This window comes from Alligator mississippiensis, chromosome 4 (assembly GCF_030867095.1).
Source record: "Alligator mississippiensis isolate rAllMis1 chromosome 4, rAllMis1, whole genome shotgun sequence".
Lineage (NCBI taxonomy): Eukaryota > Metazoa > Chordata > Crocodylia > Alligatoridae > Alligator > Alligator mississippiensis.
Genome location: NC_081827.1, coordinates 6,471,837 through 6,486,556, shown reverse-complemented (window position 1 = coordinate 6,486,556; position 14,720 = coordinate 6,471,837). Strand labels below are relative to the sequence as shown.

The 14,720-nt window shown below is 48.2% G+C and overlaps 1 protein-coding gene across 13 annotated transcripts in view; it reads left to right on the top strand.

The window, feature by feature from the left end:
- The window catches only part of LOC109283187 (collagen alpha-1(VII) chain), a 202,802-nt gene that overhangs the window by 87,082 nt on the left and 101,000 nt on the right, over positions 1–14,720 (top strand). For 10 of the 13 annotated variants that reach the window (XM_059725736.1, XM_059725732.1, XM_059725733.1 and 7 more), the window contains 11 exons: positions 517–588; positions 1,170–1,229; positions 2,091–2,126; positions 6,093–6,137; positions 6,486–6,521; positions 7,198–7,242; positions 8,578–8,613; positions 10,391–10,426; positions 11,284–11,316; positions 12,852–12,923; positions 14,177–14,236. In XM_059725736.1, coding sequence (XP_059581719.1) covers positions 517–588; positions 1,170–1,229; positions 2,091–2,126; positions 6,093–6,137; positions 6,486–6,521; positions 7,198–7,242; positions 8,578–8,613; positions 10,391–10,426; positions 11,284–11,316; positions 12,852–12,923; positions 14,177–14,236 — 531 coding nt within the window. The remainder of the gene's footprint in view (positions 1–516; positions 589–1,169; positions 1,230–2,090; positions 2,127–6,092; positions 6,138–6,485; positions 6,522–7,197; positions 7,243–8,577; positions 8,614–10,390; positions 10,427–11,283; positions 11,317–12,851; positions 12,924–14,176; positions 14,237–14,720) is intronic. The other 3 variants (XM_059725738.1, XM_059725734.1, XM_059725735.1) reach the window with 2 other exon arrangements.

Sequence of the window (14,720 nt, the reverse complement as noted above, 5' to 3'; positions counted from 1 at the left end):
GGACATAATTAAGGGGTGATCTTCCCCTGGTTGAGTGTCCTGCAAGGGTTGCAGTGGTTTCGGGGAAGCCACCATACCCAAGAGACCTGCTGGAAGAAGACTACTAGTGCCTACTTGACATACGAATGCAACTGTGCTGACAAGGCTTGGGTAGCTCCTAGAAACGTTGTCTGAGACAGTGATACCGTCTCATGAACTTTACAGGGGCCTCGAGGAAAGAACGGCATTAAGGGTGAGAAAGGAGGCAAGGGCGAGCCAGTGAATATGGCCTGGGGATGGTCTTTCTCCTTTGGGCACTTTGAGCTGGATGGTACCTATTGGACACAAGCCCTCAAGGGTGAGAGGGAAGAATGCAATGCATTCTGGGATTGCAATTTGTGTAGGCGGGAAATGTCTACTAACACTTTTCACTTCCTAAGGGGCCATGTGAACTTCTTCAGAGTCATTTGTGGTGCTTCGTTTTATCACGTGGCCTGTTACTACCTTGGTTAATACCCAGACTTTCCTCCTTTACAGGGGAGAGCCGGCTTGCCCGGCCCCATAGGGCTAGATGGTGCTCCAGGATTTCCCGGACCGAGAGGAGAAAAGGTCAGTGTTTATGTAAAAGCCTCTCTATACAAATCAGCTAAAAGCAGGGGAGAAACCATGGAGTGCCTGTTACTAGTAGGATACATCAAATGCATGGAAGGTGGAGAGCCAGGATCATGTCCCCGTCCCACACGGTGAGGACTTGATGCCTCCTGTGTCACAGAGTAGAAGAGATGCCATGTCTCTGTCCCATCCTCTGTATGCCTTTGTTTTATCTCCTTTCTTGGCTTCTCCTGACACCAGGGTCATCTTCTGTTTGGCTCCTGTCAGCCAGCGCTAGAGTCCTTTCTGGTATTTGGGAGTTGCCTGCCTTGGCTGAACCTGGCTGATTTCCTTATTCCATTTTATACCTTAGCTGAAAACCCCTGCGGTCCCTTTCCTTGCATGTCCCTCCTTCTCCTTCAGGTCTAAGTAGCTCTTCTACTTGCATCCCTGCAATACCAAGGGTTACATGACCAAACATCTCATAGGCTAAATCACTGCCCCTGCTTGTGGGGGTTTACAGCTGTGAATAGGACCAGTTTGCTGGATGTTTCCTCCCCTTGCTGTGGGTACAATACTGGCTGTGATTGCTGTTTCAGGGGCAGGCAGGGATAGGTACCCCTGGCACGCCTGGCTTGAAGGGAGTGGAAGGAGAAAAGGTAGGTTTCCCCCTTGCAGCTGGGTTTGGATGTGTGCAGTAGTCAAGCTCTGCTTCTCCCTTCAATGCTCCTGAAATATTTACTGAAGGATTGGATCCAGACTCCACCGCCACGGTGGTGACTCTTTCCCCATTGAGGGAATCAGGGTAGTCTGCCAGCTCATTTTATTCTCCCAAGTATTTGAAAATCGAGATGGGTGTAGCAGGGCATGTTGGGCAGGGAGGGGCCCTGCAATTGCTGCATTTCTAGGGTAACTTTTAAATCAAGTCACAGACACTGGGGGTCTAATCTGTAACCCATTGAAGTCACTGGGACAATGCATATCACCCATGATGCATCAGGGCTATGGACTCCCATGATGCATTGCTTCCCCATTCTAAGATATGGGACCATAGTAAGTGATAGGAGATGCAGTCCCATATTCAAATTCCTGACAAAGATATGGGACCACAATAAGTGATAGGAAGCCTCCACTCCTCCAAAAATTCCTGCTCAGGCATATACATTGAAGGTTTGGGCGGCCCTCATGCATATACCATGATCGAGGAGGATCGATGGTTGCCACGAGTGATAGGAGATGCAGTCCCATATTTAAATTTCTGACCAAGATATTCTTCTCACCAAGATCATTTGTTTCCATGATTTCCCTGTTTGATGGGTCTGGATTTACATGAGTGATAGATACTGTCAAAACGAGCCCCCTGTGAATCAGTGGATAGATCCCAGCTGAGGATGGGGCTTGGAAAGCAGGCTTTGCTGGGGTAGGGAAAGGAAAGAAACAGATCGGTGGGAAGAAGAAGTGAATTAGGAGCCAGCAATGAGTCCTAAATCTGAGCTCTCTCTTTCTCTTCTCTTCTGCAGGGGGCAATGGGACTTCCTGGAGCAGAAGGACAGAAGGTGAGTATTGATGGACATGCATCCAAGCTGAATCTTTGTCCATATGGCTATTAAAGTTAACAAGCACCTTGATTGCCCAGGTTAGCCCTGTCCTTAAGCAGTATGTCCTACTGTCCAACAAGATTAGCGACGTTACAGTTTTGTGCCGGTTTTGGCCAGCTGTCTATTTTTCATCCCATTTTCATGTATGTCTGGTGCTTGGCCACAGCCAGATGGTAATTCATCGCCACCCTGATGGACAGACATGAAGAGTAGCTGACTTACATAGCACTGTGGTGCTTCTTGACAGCATTTGTTGCAACGTTCGCCTAGTTGCATTGCCTCGTTGTGTTTCGTGGCAGTCGGCTGGCTGCAATTCTTTGTACTCAAGCTCCGTCTTGCAGTTTTATTAAATTGAGGTGAGGGAAAGTTTTTGTCTTCTTGAAAGAACACTCAAAACCATGGCAGGGAAGAGAGGTGTTGAAGGAGCACTGCAAAAAAGAATATCCATTTCCTGAGAGGATGGCAAAGATGAACGAGTTTTGCAAAAACCTCCTCAATTCACTGGTGCTTGCGGAGGAAAAATGGGTATTATCACTCCCACCAAAACATCAATGTATCAAGAGGCTTTAGCGGCACAATGTTTTAGCTTTTCATTAACCATTTAAAAAAAAAAAATTGTCTAAGAGGTGTCCTGACAGCCAGTCGCTAATTTTGCAGATTTTCAAATGAGAGTACGTACTTGCAAATTTGCATTCATTTGCTAGATGGATTTGATGTCATGTTCTTGCCAAACAAGAAACCATGCACAGACTGGATTGTATTAAACATGGTCTTAATAGGGATTATGGATACTTATCCCATTCTCGGACTTAGCTGTTAACTGAAGTGTCCTTCCAGGTATTAACTGCTTTGTTCATATCCGTTGACCTAAACCGGGGGTGTCAAAGATACAGTCCATGAGCAGGATCTGATTTCCTGAGCCCTATCATCCAGTCCCAGTGATATCTGTGGATCTTGGAGTTGACCACTCATTTGGCCTGAATGAGTTTGACACCCCTGATCTACTCAACCTATTACCTCTCTTAGTTGCTTCTCCCCTTGTCCCTTTGCCTTCTATATATATCATTGTTGCTGCCTGCCAGTCCATTCATAGTGTGTGCCAAAGTAGGTTGTTGCCTACAAAATTTCATGTCTCTCTGAATCTGTTAGTCTCTAAAGGTATATGTACATCTGAAGCCATGTCAAAAAGGGAGGGGGTGTATTTTCTCTGGGTCAGGCAGTAGCTGTTGCTGGAACCATACCAATGCAGCACAACAGCTCCAACTTTAACTCTGCTTCATCCAGGGTTAACATTGGAGCAACTTGGATGCATTTGTATTGCTCTGAGCTTGTCCAAAGGTAACCGTTAGAACGTAACAGCTGCTGCACACTCCCTGTAAGCAGCTCCCTTTTCTTGAAACGGCTCCAAATGGACGTGTAGCCATGCCTAGGGAGCTAGCGTGGGCTCCCTTCTGCCTCATTTGCAGAGGAGGCCATGTGGGTCTCTTGTACATTTACAAAGCTTCAGGTCAAAAAGCTGAAGAAGATGGCAGGTATGAAGGATTTGGAGACATGAGACTCACTAATGGAGTTTGGAAGTTTCTCTTGGGCTCTCTTGAAACACAATGGCCTAGCCAGCTGGTGAAGATGCCCCCTTGTTGTTTCATAAGCAAGCCTGTTTCTTGATGATGGAGCTTTATCTGATGAAGTGTTCGTTGCGTTTTAACCCTCCCAAAGTTTGTGAGGGGAGCAGCCACAAGATCCAGCTGTCATCAAGAAGCATGGAAGACTTTGGGCACTGAAGAACGAAGTAAATCTCCTCCAGAAAACATTTGACTTGTTTTGAGTTTTGCACGATCTCTCCTATGTACCTACTGAGAGGGTCTTTTCTCTTGCTAATAAGTTACAGAAGAGAAGACAAATCTTGGTGTCAACCCTTAAACCAATGTGGATGCTTCAACTGAATTTCAAAGACTTGCGTTCTGACTCGTGACAAACTGCGGAAGAAGAGGGATGCCCTTCATAAAACACATGCCTCCAAAAATATCTTTCTATGAAACATCAACTACTGTTCTACGAACAAGCAACCCAACTGCCTCGCTCTCAGTAGCATCTGGCATATGTAGTTGTTATTCAATTTTGGTCTATCAGTGCGTTTGCTCTCAGCATCATGTATTTATATAATTTGTCTTTGGATTGGGTTTTTTTTTCAGTAGATGGCACAGTTCATCAAAATCTTCTGTGCTGCTTATTGAAAATAGGTTTACCCAGACTTATCAAAGACAGTCAAACTAGCAAGACATAACTGACATTAAACCACACTAAATTATTTCAAAGTTATGGTGCACCCTGATATAGGCTAAAGAAAGTTGGTAGCTTTAGTGGTTGGGAAATAGGTGGCAGTCTAGTCGTGTAGGATGCCAGGTGAGTGGCCTGTCTCCTCACCTCTTTTCGCATCAATGAAAGGAAATTTTTTTTCACATGAGGCATAGTTAGACTGTATAACTCATTGCTGCAGGATGTCTTTGAAGATAAGAACTTCACAAGATGCAGAAAGCAACTGAAGAGTGAGACTATCCAGTCTGACCTGTGTCGACACTGTTTTTGGAACAGAGTCCTGTATTTCTCACATACAACATGTAGCTTTCCCCCAAATAGGGGGTGCATCTCCTAAGTAGGGAAACTGTTTTCTTTGGTGGAAAAGAAGCACATCTGGAGATGTAGTGCATGCCATGCCACTGCTAGGTGGGTGCCGCTTGTGTCTGCTCAGCAAACTGGAGGGGCTGAGTCCTGTTTTAACCCTTTCACAGCCATAGCTGTTGGCTAAGCACTGTGGTTTGTACCTGAAGCAGCAAGTGAGCTGCTGGTAACATCTTGATGAGGCTTGTGTTGTGGAAACAACACTTTATATACAGGAATTTATATACAGAACTATTTTATAGTAAAGAACTAACAGTCTTGCTACTGCCCTTGCCAGAGTGTGGGGCCTTGTCTTGTGTGTCATAGAGTGAGTTCTCCTGGGAACATAGGGTGCTGACAGACATGCAGCTTCCCACTATAACTCATGGCGCTTCATAGAAAGTGCCATGAGTTATAGCACCCCACCTAACACAACAGACATTTTCTGTTGGGTGGGGGGGGCAGGATCAAGCTCCACTTTGGAGATGGCTACATGTCTGTGACCTCTCTCCCCTACCCCTCTCCCCACCAACTCTACTGTAGCCTCCAGGATGAGAGGGTGAAAAGGGAAGGAAGGGATCTTGGGGTTTGCTGAGTCTTCACTGGAGGGGAGGAGGGTGGTGGGTGCTCCCCTCCTACACTCCAGTGAAGACTGGGCAAAACCCAGTTACTATGGTCCCATATCTTAAAATGGGGAAGCAATGTATTATGGGGTTTGCTGAGCAATGCATCTTGGGGTTTGCTGAGTCTTCACTGGTGGGGAGGAGGGCGGTGGGTGTCCCCCCGCCCCTACCACTCCAGTAAAGACTGGGCAAAGCCCAGACCAAGATCCCTTCTCTTCGTTCTCCTCCCTCCCATCCTGAAGACAGCACCAGGGGCACGGTGGGGCTGTGGCTGCATCAGCCCAGCTCTGCTCCCAAACAGGGGCTGAAAGAAATGAATGAAGGCATGCTGCTTTGGAGTGCCTTCATCTGAACCTTCATGTAATGAAGGTTAATTAGTGGCACAGTCAGACACTTTTGAAGTGCTCTGCAACCGTGCACTTCTGTCAGGGCATGGCTCTAGAGCACTTTCAGGGAGCCAATCGCACGACAAAACATCACTTCTGCCAGCACCCATAGAGCATCCATAAAACGCGGCATCCCATGAGATGGCACTGAGTGAGGCAGCAGGGTAAGGGTTAACGACTGGTCTTTTTAATGAGCAATTTCCAAACTCACTTCATGGGAGATTCAGGGAAATAATGCCCCTTTCTCTTTTGTTTAGGGTGAACCAGGATTGCCCGGAGAAGGAGGACCAGCTGGCCCAAGGGTAGGGTTCTGGATGAAGATAGTCTGAGGTTTAAAAGAAAAACAGCTAACGAATGTAATGATTAAATGAATTTAGAAAAAAACATGAAAAGTTACAACAGGCCCCCCAGTCTTGACTGGAGCCTCTTGTGTCACCATAGACACCTAAGAATAAAATGATGAGATTGTGTCTTGTGCTTCGGAGCTCATCAGCTGAGCATGAAGGGCAAAGCCCTGATGCTATTCAAAGACATCCCTTTCCTTTTCCTTTATGAACTGCTTTTTGCAGTGTGCGGGGTTAAATGCTGGCAGGCTGCTATTTTCCTGAAAATGTCTCTTTCCATGAATAAAAGCATCTTGTGTTTTGCAGGGTAAAAAAGGCCAAGACGGTGTCAAGGGAGAAAAGGTGAGCTTAAACAAATGATGCTTGAATCTAGACAAGAGAAAAAAAAATGAGTCTGATTTGTCATTTTTGGTTATATTGGTCAAACTCATCACAAATGGCAGCGTTATTCTGGTCTAAAGTCAGCCTGCTTGACAGGGGAACTGGGCCCAGTGTCTGAGTCATCTGAACCTAGTGAAAGTGTGGCCGATTTTCCTTTATTGAGAAAGATTATCATTCATGCTTGTTTGGGGTTTTTTTTTAATGACTTTCTAGGCTTCTGTCATTCAGTAAGTCAGTAATCAAAACTGAGTTAAATATATTCCTGTCCAAGAATAGCCCCTGTACTTATAGCTGCTTGGATGGGAATAAGCTACTAAATCTCATACTACAGGATACAGGGAGGTTGGTCCCCAGGCAGTGGTACGTGTCTTCCTCTTTAGCTTCCAGTGTCAGACTGGATGATAGATTAGATGCACCATTGGTCTGTTGTGTTCTGGCAACTCTTATGGACCCAATGCCTTTCAGGGGTATAGGTTGTAGCCGTGTTGGTCTAAGGAGATAGGCAGACCCGGTTCTTTGGGTAAATCCGATATCTCTTATTAGACCAACTCAAATAGTTGAGAAAATTCTTCTTTGCAAGCTTTCGGGTACAAACACCCTTCGTCAGGCTGAGGAGTGCATTTTCTGTCCCTTGTAGGGGGACTGCGGAGAAGCCGGGCTGAGGGGACCTCAAGGAATTGCTGTAAGTAATTGGTTAGGCTGATTCTGCATCTTCCAAAGAGAGGCATCCCACAGCCTGTCCAGATGACAGGGAATCGCCTTCCAGAGGCTGCATTGCCTGTTGAGCCACTTGTCAAGACACTTGCCACTGAAAACCTCATGGGCTCTGCTTGCTGTCTGCTCCGGTTATGGAGATTGGGTCTGATTCTCATGTGCATTCATGTCCCTCTTCAGCGCTCAGGCCAGGTGAAGGGATCTTGAACTGAAAGGCATTTTCCTTTCTGGAGAGGTGGAAAAGGACCTGAGTATGATGGCTTGCTTCCTTTTCCTTCGTCCTACTGGGTGAATGGCATTAAGGTGGATAGCGTGGGGCAGCGTGTTAGAACCGACTCATCACCATGGGTTCGGTGTAGGTGTTAATTGCTGGACAGACCTCTGGGTCTCACCCAGGAGCCCTTTTAGTACAGGCTATTGTGAGCACTGCAGAGACTTGTATTCCCACGTCTTTCAGTGAAAAATGGGGCTGGAAATCTCACGAGAACAGAAGTTTTAGTAAAAATTTCATGCATGAGTGTATGGGTATGGCTGGGAATCCATGAAGAATAGCTCCTACCTGGTGAGAGGATCAGGCTATTCAAAGGTAGGTGTTGGGAGATAGACTTTATCACTTCTTGGTGACCCTTTATGAATCTGGCCCTGGTTGGAGATCAGGAAGACTTCTTACGGTCTGCTGGCTGATTTGGCTGGGGTGGCAAAGGGTTTAAAGCATCTCGCTGCGGCTGGAGCAGCGCGAGTGAGAACCTGCTCTGGATTCATACCAGTGGCCGTGCCCAATTGACCCACCTGCAAACGTGTAACTGGTAATTTGGGCTGGGAAGTCAAAGGTGCCTGGATGTCCTGCCGGCCACATCACTCCCACTGCCATACTGATGGTGGGCAATCACCCTATGGGCCACTAGCTTTGGGTGGACCTTTGTCCTTGATGGCTGATTAGTGGCCTAAGTGATGCTGGCTGATGATTTTTGCAGCCCTCCCTAAAGCACAAGCTTCCACATCATGAAAATCATCCCCCCATTTAGCTGCATGTATGTAATCTCGGCAGAGAGGCCACGGACACAAAACCTCCCTCTCCTTGCTCCAGTTCCCAGCTGAGGTGTGTTGGCAGCGTGAAATGCAAAACAACTGCTGTCATTTTCCACATTGCAAAGTGTGGCCCCCTGGGGAGCCCTTCACGACGAGACTCTTCTGATTATGTATAAGTTATGCTATCGTGTCACCTCACGGCCCAATGCATAGACTAAAAAAAACCATTGGATGTGTTTTATTCTACTGGAAACTTCTCTTTTACATTCTGCAGGGTCTTCCGGGAAGAGCGGGGCAGAAAGGAGACCAAGTACGTAGTACGATAACAAAACAATTTGTCCTAGTAGGTGGGCACAGAACCAGGAGTCAGGACTCCTGATGAACTGGATCAGAGCCTTGAAGTCATGACTGCATTGAGTTGCATTTAGAAATCCCCGTTACATCATAGACTGGGCTTGTCTACACGATCATTCATGCGCCTTAGATACTGCACATTTATTTTAGTACTTGCTTAATAAAGTACTAAACTAAATGCATAATAACTAGAGTTAATGTGCAGTAGCACCAGCGCATGGGTTTTTTTGTGACGCTTACTGCTCATTAGCCTAATAACACTGCGCAGTAGGCTATTAGCACGGTTTTTACCTGCCACGCTACTGCAAAGCATTATTCAGCTAATGCGCAGTAAGTGCCTCATGTAGATGCACCCACTGGGTGCTAAGGGGATCGTGAGGTGTGCACAGGGCCTGAGCAAAGCCGAAGCTGGCAGAGCGCAAAATGAAGTTTCCTTCTATCCCTATAAGAACGAAACAGTTTGTTTATGGAGAGGAACAGCTGGGCAGGAAAGGGAGAGAGAGTCATGGTAGATGGGTCGGTTTTGACCTGGAAGGGTGTGGGCAGTGGGGTCCCGCAGGGCTCGGTCCTTGGACCGATACTCTTTAATGTCTTCATCAGTGACTTGGACGAGGGAGTGAAGTGTACTCTGTCCAAGTTTGCAGATGACACAAAGCTATGGGGAGAAGTGGACACGCTGGAGGGCAGGGAACAGCTGCAAGCAGACCTGGATAGGCTGGACAAGTGGGCAGAAAACAACAGGATGCAGTTCAACAAGGAGAAATGCAAAGTGCTGCACCTAGGGAGGAAAAATGTCCAGCACACCTACAGCCTAGGGAATGACCTGCTGGGGGGCACGGAAGTGGAGAGGGATGTTGGAGTCCTAGTGGACTCCAAGATGAACATGAGCCGGCAGTGTGACGAAGTCATCAGAAAAGCCAATGGCACTTTATCGTGCATCAGCAGATGCATGACAAACACATCCAAGGAGGTGATACTTCCCCTCTATCGGGTGCTGGTCAGACCGCAGTTGGAGTACTGCGTGCAATTCTGGGCGCCGCACTTCAAGAGGGATGTGGATAACCTGGAGAGGGTCCGGAGAAGGGCAGCTCGTATGGTTAAGGGCCTGCAGACCAAGCCCTATGAGGACAGACTAGAGAAACTGGACCTTTTCAGCCTCCGCAAGAGAAGGTTGAGAGGCGACCTTGTGGGTGCCTATAAGTTCATCACGGGGGCACAGAAGGGAATTGGTGAGGATTTATTCACCAAGGCGCCCCCGGGGGTTACAAGAAACAATGGCCACAAGCTAGCAGAGAACAGATTTAGACTGGACATTAGGAAGAACTTCTTCACAGTTCGAGTGGCCAAGGTCTGGACCGGGCTCCCAAGGGAGGTGGTGCTCTCCCCTACCCTGGCGGTCTTCAAGAGGAGGTTAGATGAGCATCTAGCTGGGGTCATCTAGACCCAGCACTCTTTCCTGCTTATGCAGGGGGTCGGACTCGCTGATCTATTGAGGTCCCTTCCGACCCTAACATCTATGAATCTATGAATCTATGGATCTCACAAGGTTAGAGGCAGATGCATCATGTGGAGTAGATTAAGCCAATGGGACATTTTATAAGCCGAAGAGCCAGCCTCACCCTCATGCTTTGCTTCTCAGCTGGGAGCTCACAGGTGATTGAAGAAACTATTTTTTTTTTAGATGAAAACTGCTTAATTGCCTGTTAGCTTCATCTATGTTCTTTGCTTTCCAGGGGATCCCGGGATTTCCAGGTGCTCCAGCGATGGGGGTAACTATGAGTGCTTTCTGGCTCTAATAACTTCCCATGGGTAATGTATCCTGCAGCCTGTACTCAGTCCAGACTTGGCTTGTGTTACTGGGTGCGCAGCTTTACAGCAAGGCAGTGATGAAGAAGCAGGAAAGATGTGTTTCCATGAACTGTCTGTTCCCACTCGATTAAATTCCCGCCGTGGGCACTGGATGGGGGGGTTGCTCGTTGCACTTGTAGAAGATAATTTGGCTCCTGTCATCTGCTCCTTGTTGGAATTCCACTTGGTTAAACACTGTTATGTCTTCGGCGTTATGATGTCCCCGGGGATCAAGACCAAGGCCTCTTAGTGCCTGGTATTGTACAGATGCTTAGGAAAAGCAATTTTGCAATCAAATCACATTCATTTAATCTGATTTCCGGTTATGAGAGTCATCGCGTGGCAGATTCATGCTCTCTGAGGGCACTTTAATCTATGCTAATGGATGCTAGGACCTGCTGGAACTATCAAGGCTCAGCCCTGGAATGACTCCAGTCCTTGATCTGTGTTGGGTTAAGCCTCCGCTAGTTCATGTGCAGGGCTGAGCTGCCTATTAATTACCTTTCAATGCCACACTTAAATCCACATCCCATCTCAGGGGTTTGAGATAGGTCCTAGAGTCCTCTCTGGTGCCTGATACAGCAAGGAGGCTGGATTCTGCCATTCAAATACAGTGGGTGAAGTCTGAGAAAAGAGCAGAAATGGTGTTTTTTCTCCCCCTGTGGAATTTGAATTGTGCTTTCTCCCCAGTGGAACATGATGCAAATACATCCCCCTTGGGAAGGGAGGCTGTGTTTCTAAACCAGAGGACACTCATGTGGCTTCCTTTCATCCTCAGGTTGTGGGACCTCCAGGCAAGAAGGGCAGCAGGGTAAGGGTGTTTAATTGCACAGAATTAAATTGCTGTTAGTCCTTTCTCTAAGGCAGTGCAGGTGTCCATTGGGTGCGTCTACATATGCATTTGATCCAGCCTAAGTTTACTCTGGAGTAAGCACTTTCTGACATGCATCTACACATGCGGGGATTAGGAAGCAGATTTGCTGCTCTGTGCACCAAGTTTCCTGCAGCCCTGCAATGGGCCCCTGCCACCACAGGGTGCTAGCCCAGGGGCTGTCAGGGAGCCCGGGCCAGGAGACAGCTGTCCCTGCCCCGGCAGCAGGGAGCTCCTGGCCCTGGCTCCCTGATCAGGGGCAGGGGACTTGGAAAGAGCTGCAGGGGAGGGCAGGTCCCAGGCCCCTGTCCCGATCAGCTGGTAGGGTAGTTAGTAGCTAGCTCACAGCTAGCTTTCCCACCGGCAGATCTGAGCAGTAGGCTGGGACGTACCGAAGCCTTAAAGCTCTTTCCAAAACCTGTGCCTTAATCATGTGATAGGGGCACGGGACCATGATCTGTCCCTGAGCAGGACAATTCCCAGCCTCTGCCTGCACCTGCCCCATGGTGCTGGGCCACAAGGGTCTCCCAGCACTGGCCCTGCGGCCGTGGAGCCAGCACTGGGAGATAAGTCTCCCAGCCCCCTGCTCCCCAGTCATGATGGTGGAATGGGGACTGGGAGATAAGGCTTTCCCAGCTGCTGCTCCCCAATGGCGATCTCAGAGCAGGGAGGTTGGAGCTCCCTGCTGCCAAGGCAGGTGGACATAGACCCCATCCGGGATTTTGTGGCAGAGCCTGCCCTGGCAGCTGGCAGCTCCTGGGGGCAGAGAGCTATCTCCTTCCCCCAATGTACAGCTGACCAGGTGCAGATTTTGCTCCTGGTCAGGCAGCTACATGAGCACTACTTTGCCATTACTAATCTTGAGTAAATTTGCTACTTGCATTTGCAGGTAGCAAATTTACTTTAGATTAGGGAGGTTTACTGCATGGTAAGCATGCGCACGTGTAGACGCACATGCTTACTTCGCAGTAAACTATGCTAATGTGCACTTAAGCGTCTCGTGTAGATGCACCCACTGTGACGTGGGCAGACCCAGCATCGCAATAGGATGGAGATGAAGTGAACAGAGATTGGACACAGACACGTGACCAGTAACAGCAATCTTGCTCCACAAATCTGGTTTTGTGCAAATCCTGGAGTTGCGGCTTTTCCTTCACTGGAGGTTTTCAGGATGGGGCTGGGGAGACATCTCTCTGGCAGCTTAGGAACAGCAAAGACTGCATCCACGCAGGGAGCTGGACTCCAGACAACCCTTGACATCCGTTCCAATGCCATGACTTGACAATGACCATGCACCTAGTATTAAATTTTGCTTGGCTAAGCCATTCTCTTTCTAGGATGCCGTCTAGAACAATGATTTGCTTTCAGAGCAGCTGAAGCTATGGGCTATCATGTATACAGATTCCAGTGGCCATATAAGCAAGGCTGGGCCTTTCTGTGCAATGCTACTGACTTTGTAACTTCTTTATTTTCAGGGGGATATTGGACCCATTGGTCCCCCCGGACTGCAAGGAAACAAAGGAATGCAAGGAGACAAAGGAGAAAAGGTAAAGAGCATGTTAATGCCATCCAAGCCATTCAGTCTGTAGGCAGAAGGCAAGGGTAGGTGGCACCTTGGAGACTAACTAGTTCAGAGATGCCACGACCTGCTTTGTCAGATGCTAGGAGTGGACTGGCAGAAAGAAACAATTGTATACAGAAGGGAAAGGGAGGAAGGGAAGGGGCCACTGACAAGAGAAATAAGAAGAGGGTTGATTAGATCAATTAAGATGCATGCGTTGGTTAACACGTGGAGGATCACCAGAGTTAATGGCTAGTCCAGGTCGTGGGATAAGAATCCATAGCCCATGTTGAGATAATGTTTAATACAGTTCCTCTTATGGATAAGGTGACCATCCTCCCCATTTTTCCAGGACAGTCCTGGATTTCGGAGGCTGGTCCCAGGCACGAGGTGCAAATTAAAATGAGCATCTGGGGGTGTGTGGGTACCGTCCGGTGAGGAAGGGATGGGAGGCAGGAGGGAGGACAGTGTCCCAGATGTCTCATATTTCCACCTGGGATGGATGGTCACCCTACCTATGGATAATTTCTTGTTCTGCAATTTTACATTCCAGTTGGTTTTTAAAGGGTTTGTTTTTTTTTCATTTGAGGACAGCTACTCTGAGGTCAGTGATGGACTGTCTGTGGATGTTAGGGTCCCAGCCCCGGCTTGTGTGTGCTTCTGGGACGGATGTTGAAGTGGTGTCCATTTATTATTTTATGCCTCGGGGCCATGGGGGAAAGAAGTGCCTCAAGAGAGGAAGAGGTTGATGGCACAAGAAAGTGGTGGAGTACCTGCCATGCTTCTGGAGAAGGGTGGCTGGCAAGTGGAGCAGGGTCAGGTAGCGCCAGCTGGTGCTGAGGGAGGAAATGATTATTCAGAATCTGGTTCTCAAGGGTTTTAGGGCAGAGCAGCGATGCTAACATAGTCCTGGCAGGTGTCACCCAGGGGGTGGGTTACCCGCTCCCTCTCTTTGTCACCCACACTCTAGCAATGCCCGGTGCCCTGGAGGGAGATTGTTCAGTGTGTTGTGTAGGAGCAAGATGGGTAGTGCAAAAAGAAACCAGTGCTTTTCTATAAGACTCGGTCTTGAACTCCTCCATGCTGGGTGTTAAGGCCAGGGCTGGACTCTTGGCCAAGACATGGTTTCATCTCAGATGTCTTTGGGGTGCAGATCAGGGAGCAGAGCCAAAGGATCTTTAGGTTTCATTGCAAGCAGCATAGTGCTGAATTTATGCGTATTGCTTGTGCTTCTACCAGGGAAGTCCAGGCTTTGGCATTCCCGGACAACAGGGATTGAAAGGACACCCTGGAGAAAGGGTGAGTGTGGCCAAGTGGTGGGTGGAAACTGAGACGGGAAAGGATGAAAAGGAGAAGGACCTTGAGCTGATGTCTGTTCCGTTTCATTGACCGAACGGGACTTCAGCGGGACTGCACTGAGGCAAAACCCGGCCATCTCCCTGCATGGCCTCTCATTAGCAAATTAAACCAGGAGCAGCAGTGATGCACCTCAAAATTGAACCCCAGGTCCCCAGGGCACTCTTGCATTACATGGCAGCTCAGACCAGGCTGCATGGCTGCAAAGTAAAGGGTTTAACTGAGGGGAACTGCGAATAAGACTTGCCTGGAGGGCAGGGAGAGCATTCCTTGGGACACCCTATGAATAAATATATGTATGTGGAAATGGGAGATCAAAGCCCTTTAGATGAAAAGCATGCTTTTGTGCCTTCTTTGCATGGGTTCAGCTGCCAACCAAAGAGCATAGGACTGGGCCCTTAGCACATACAAAAGGCAGCTGAGAGCA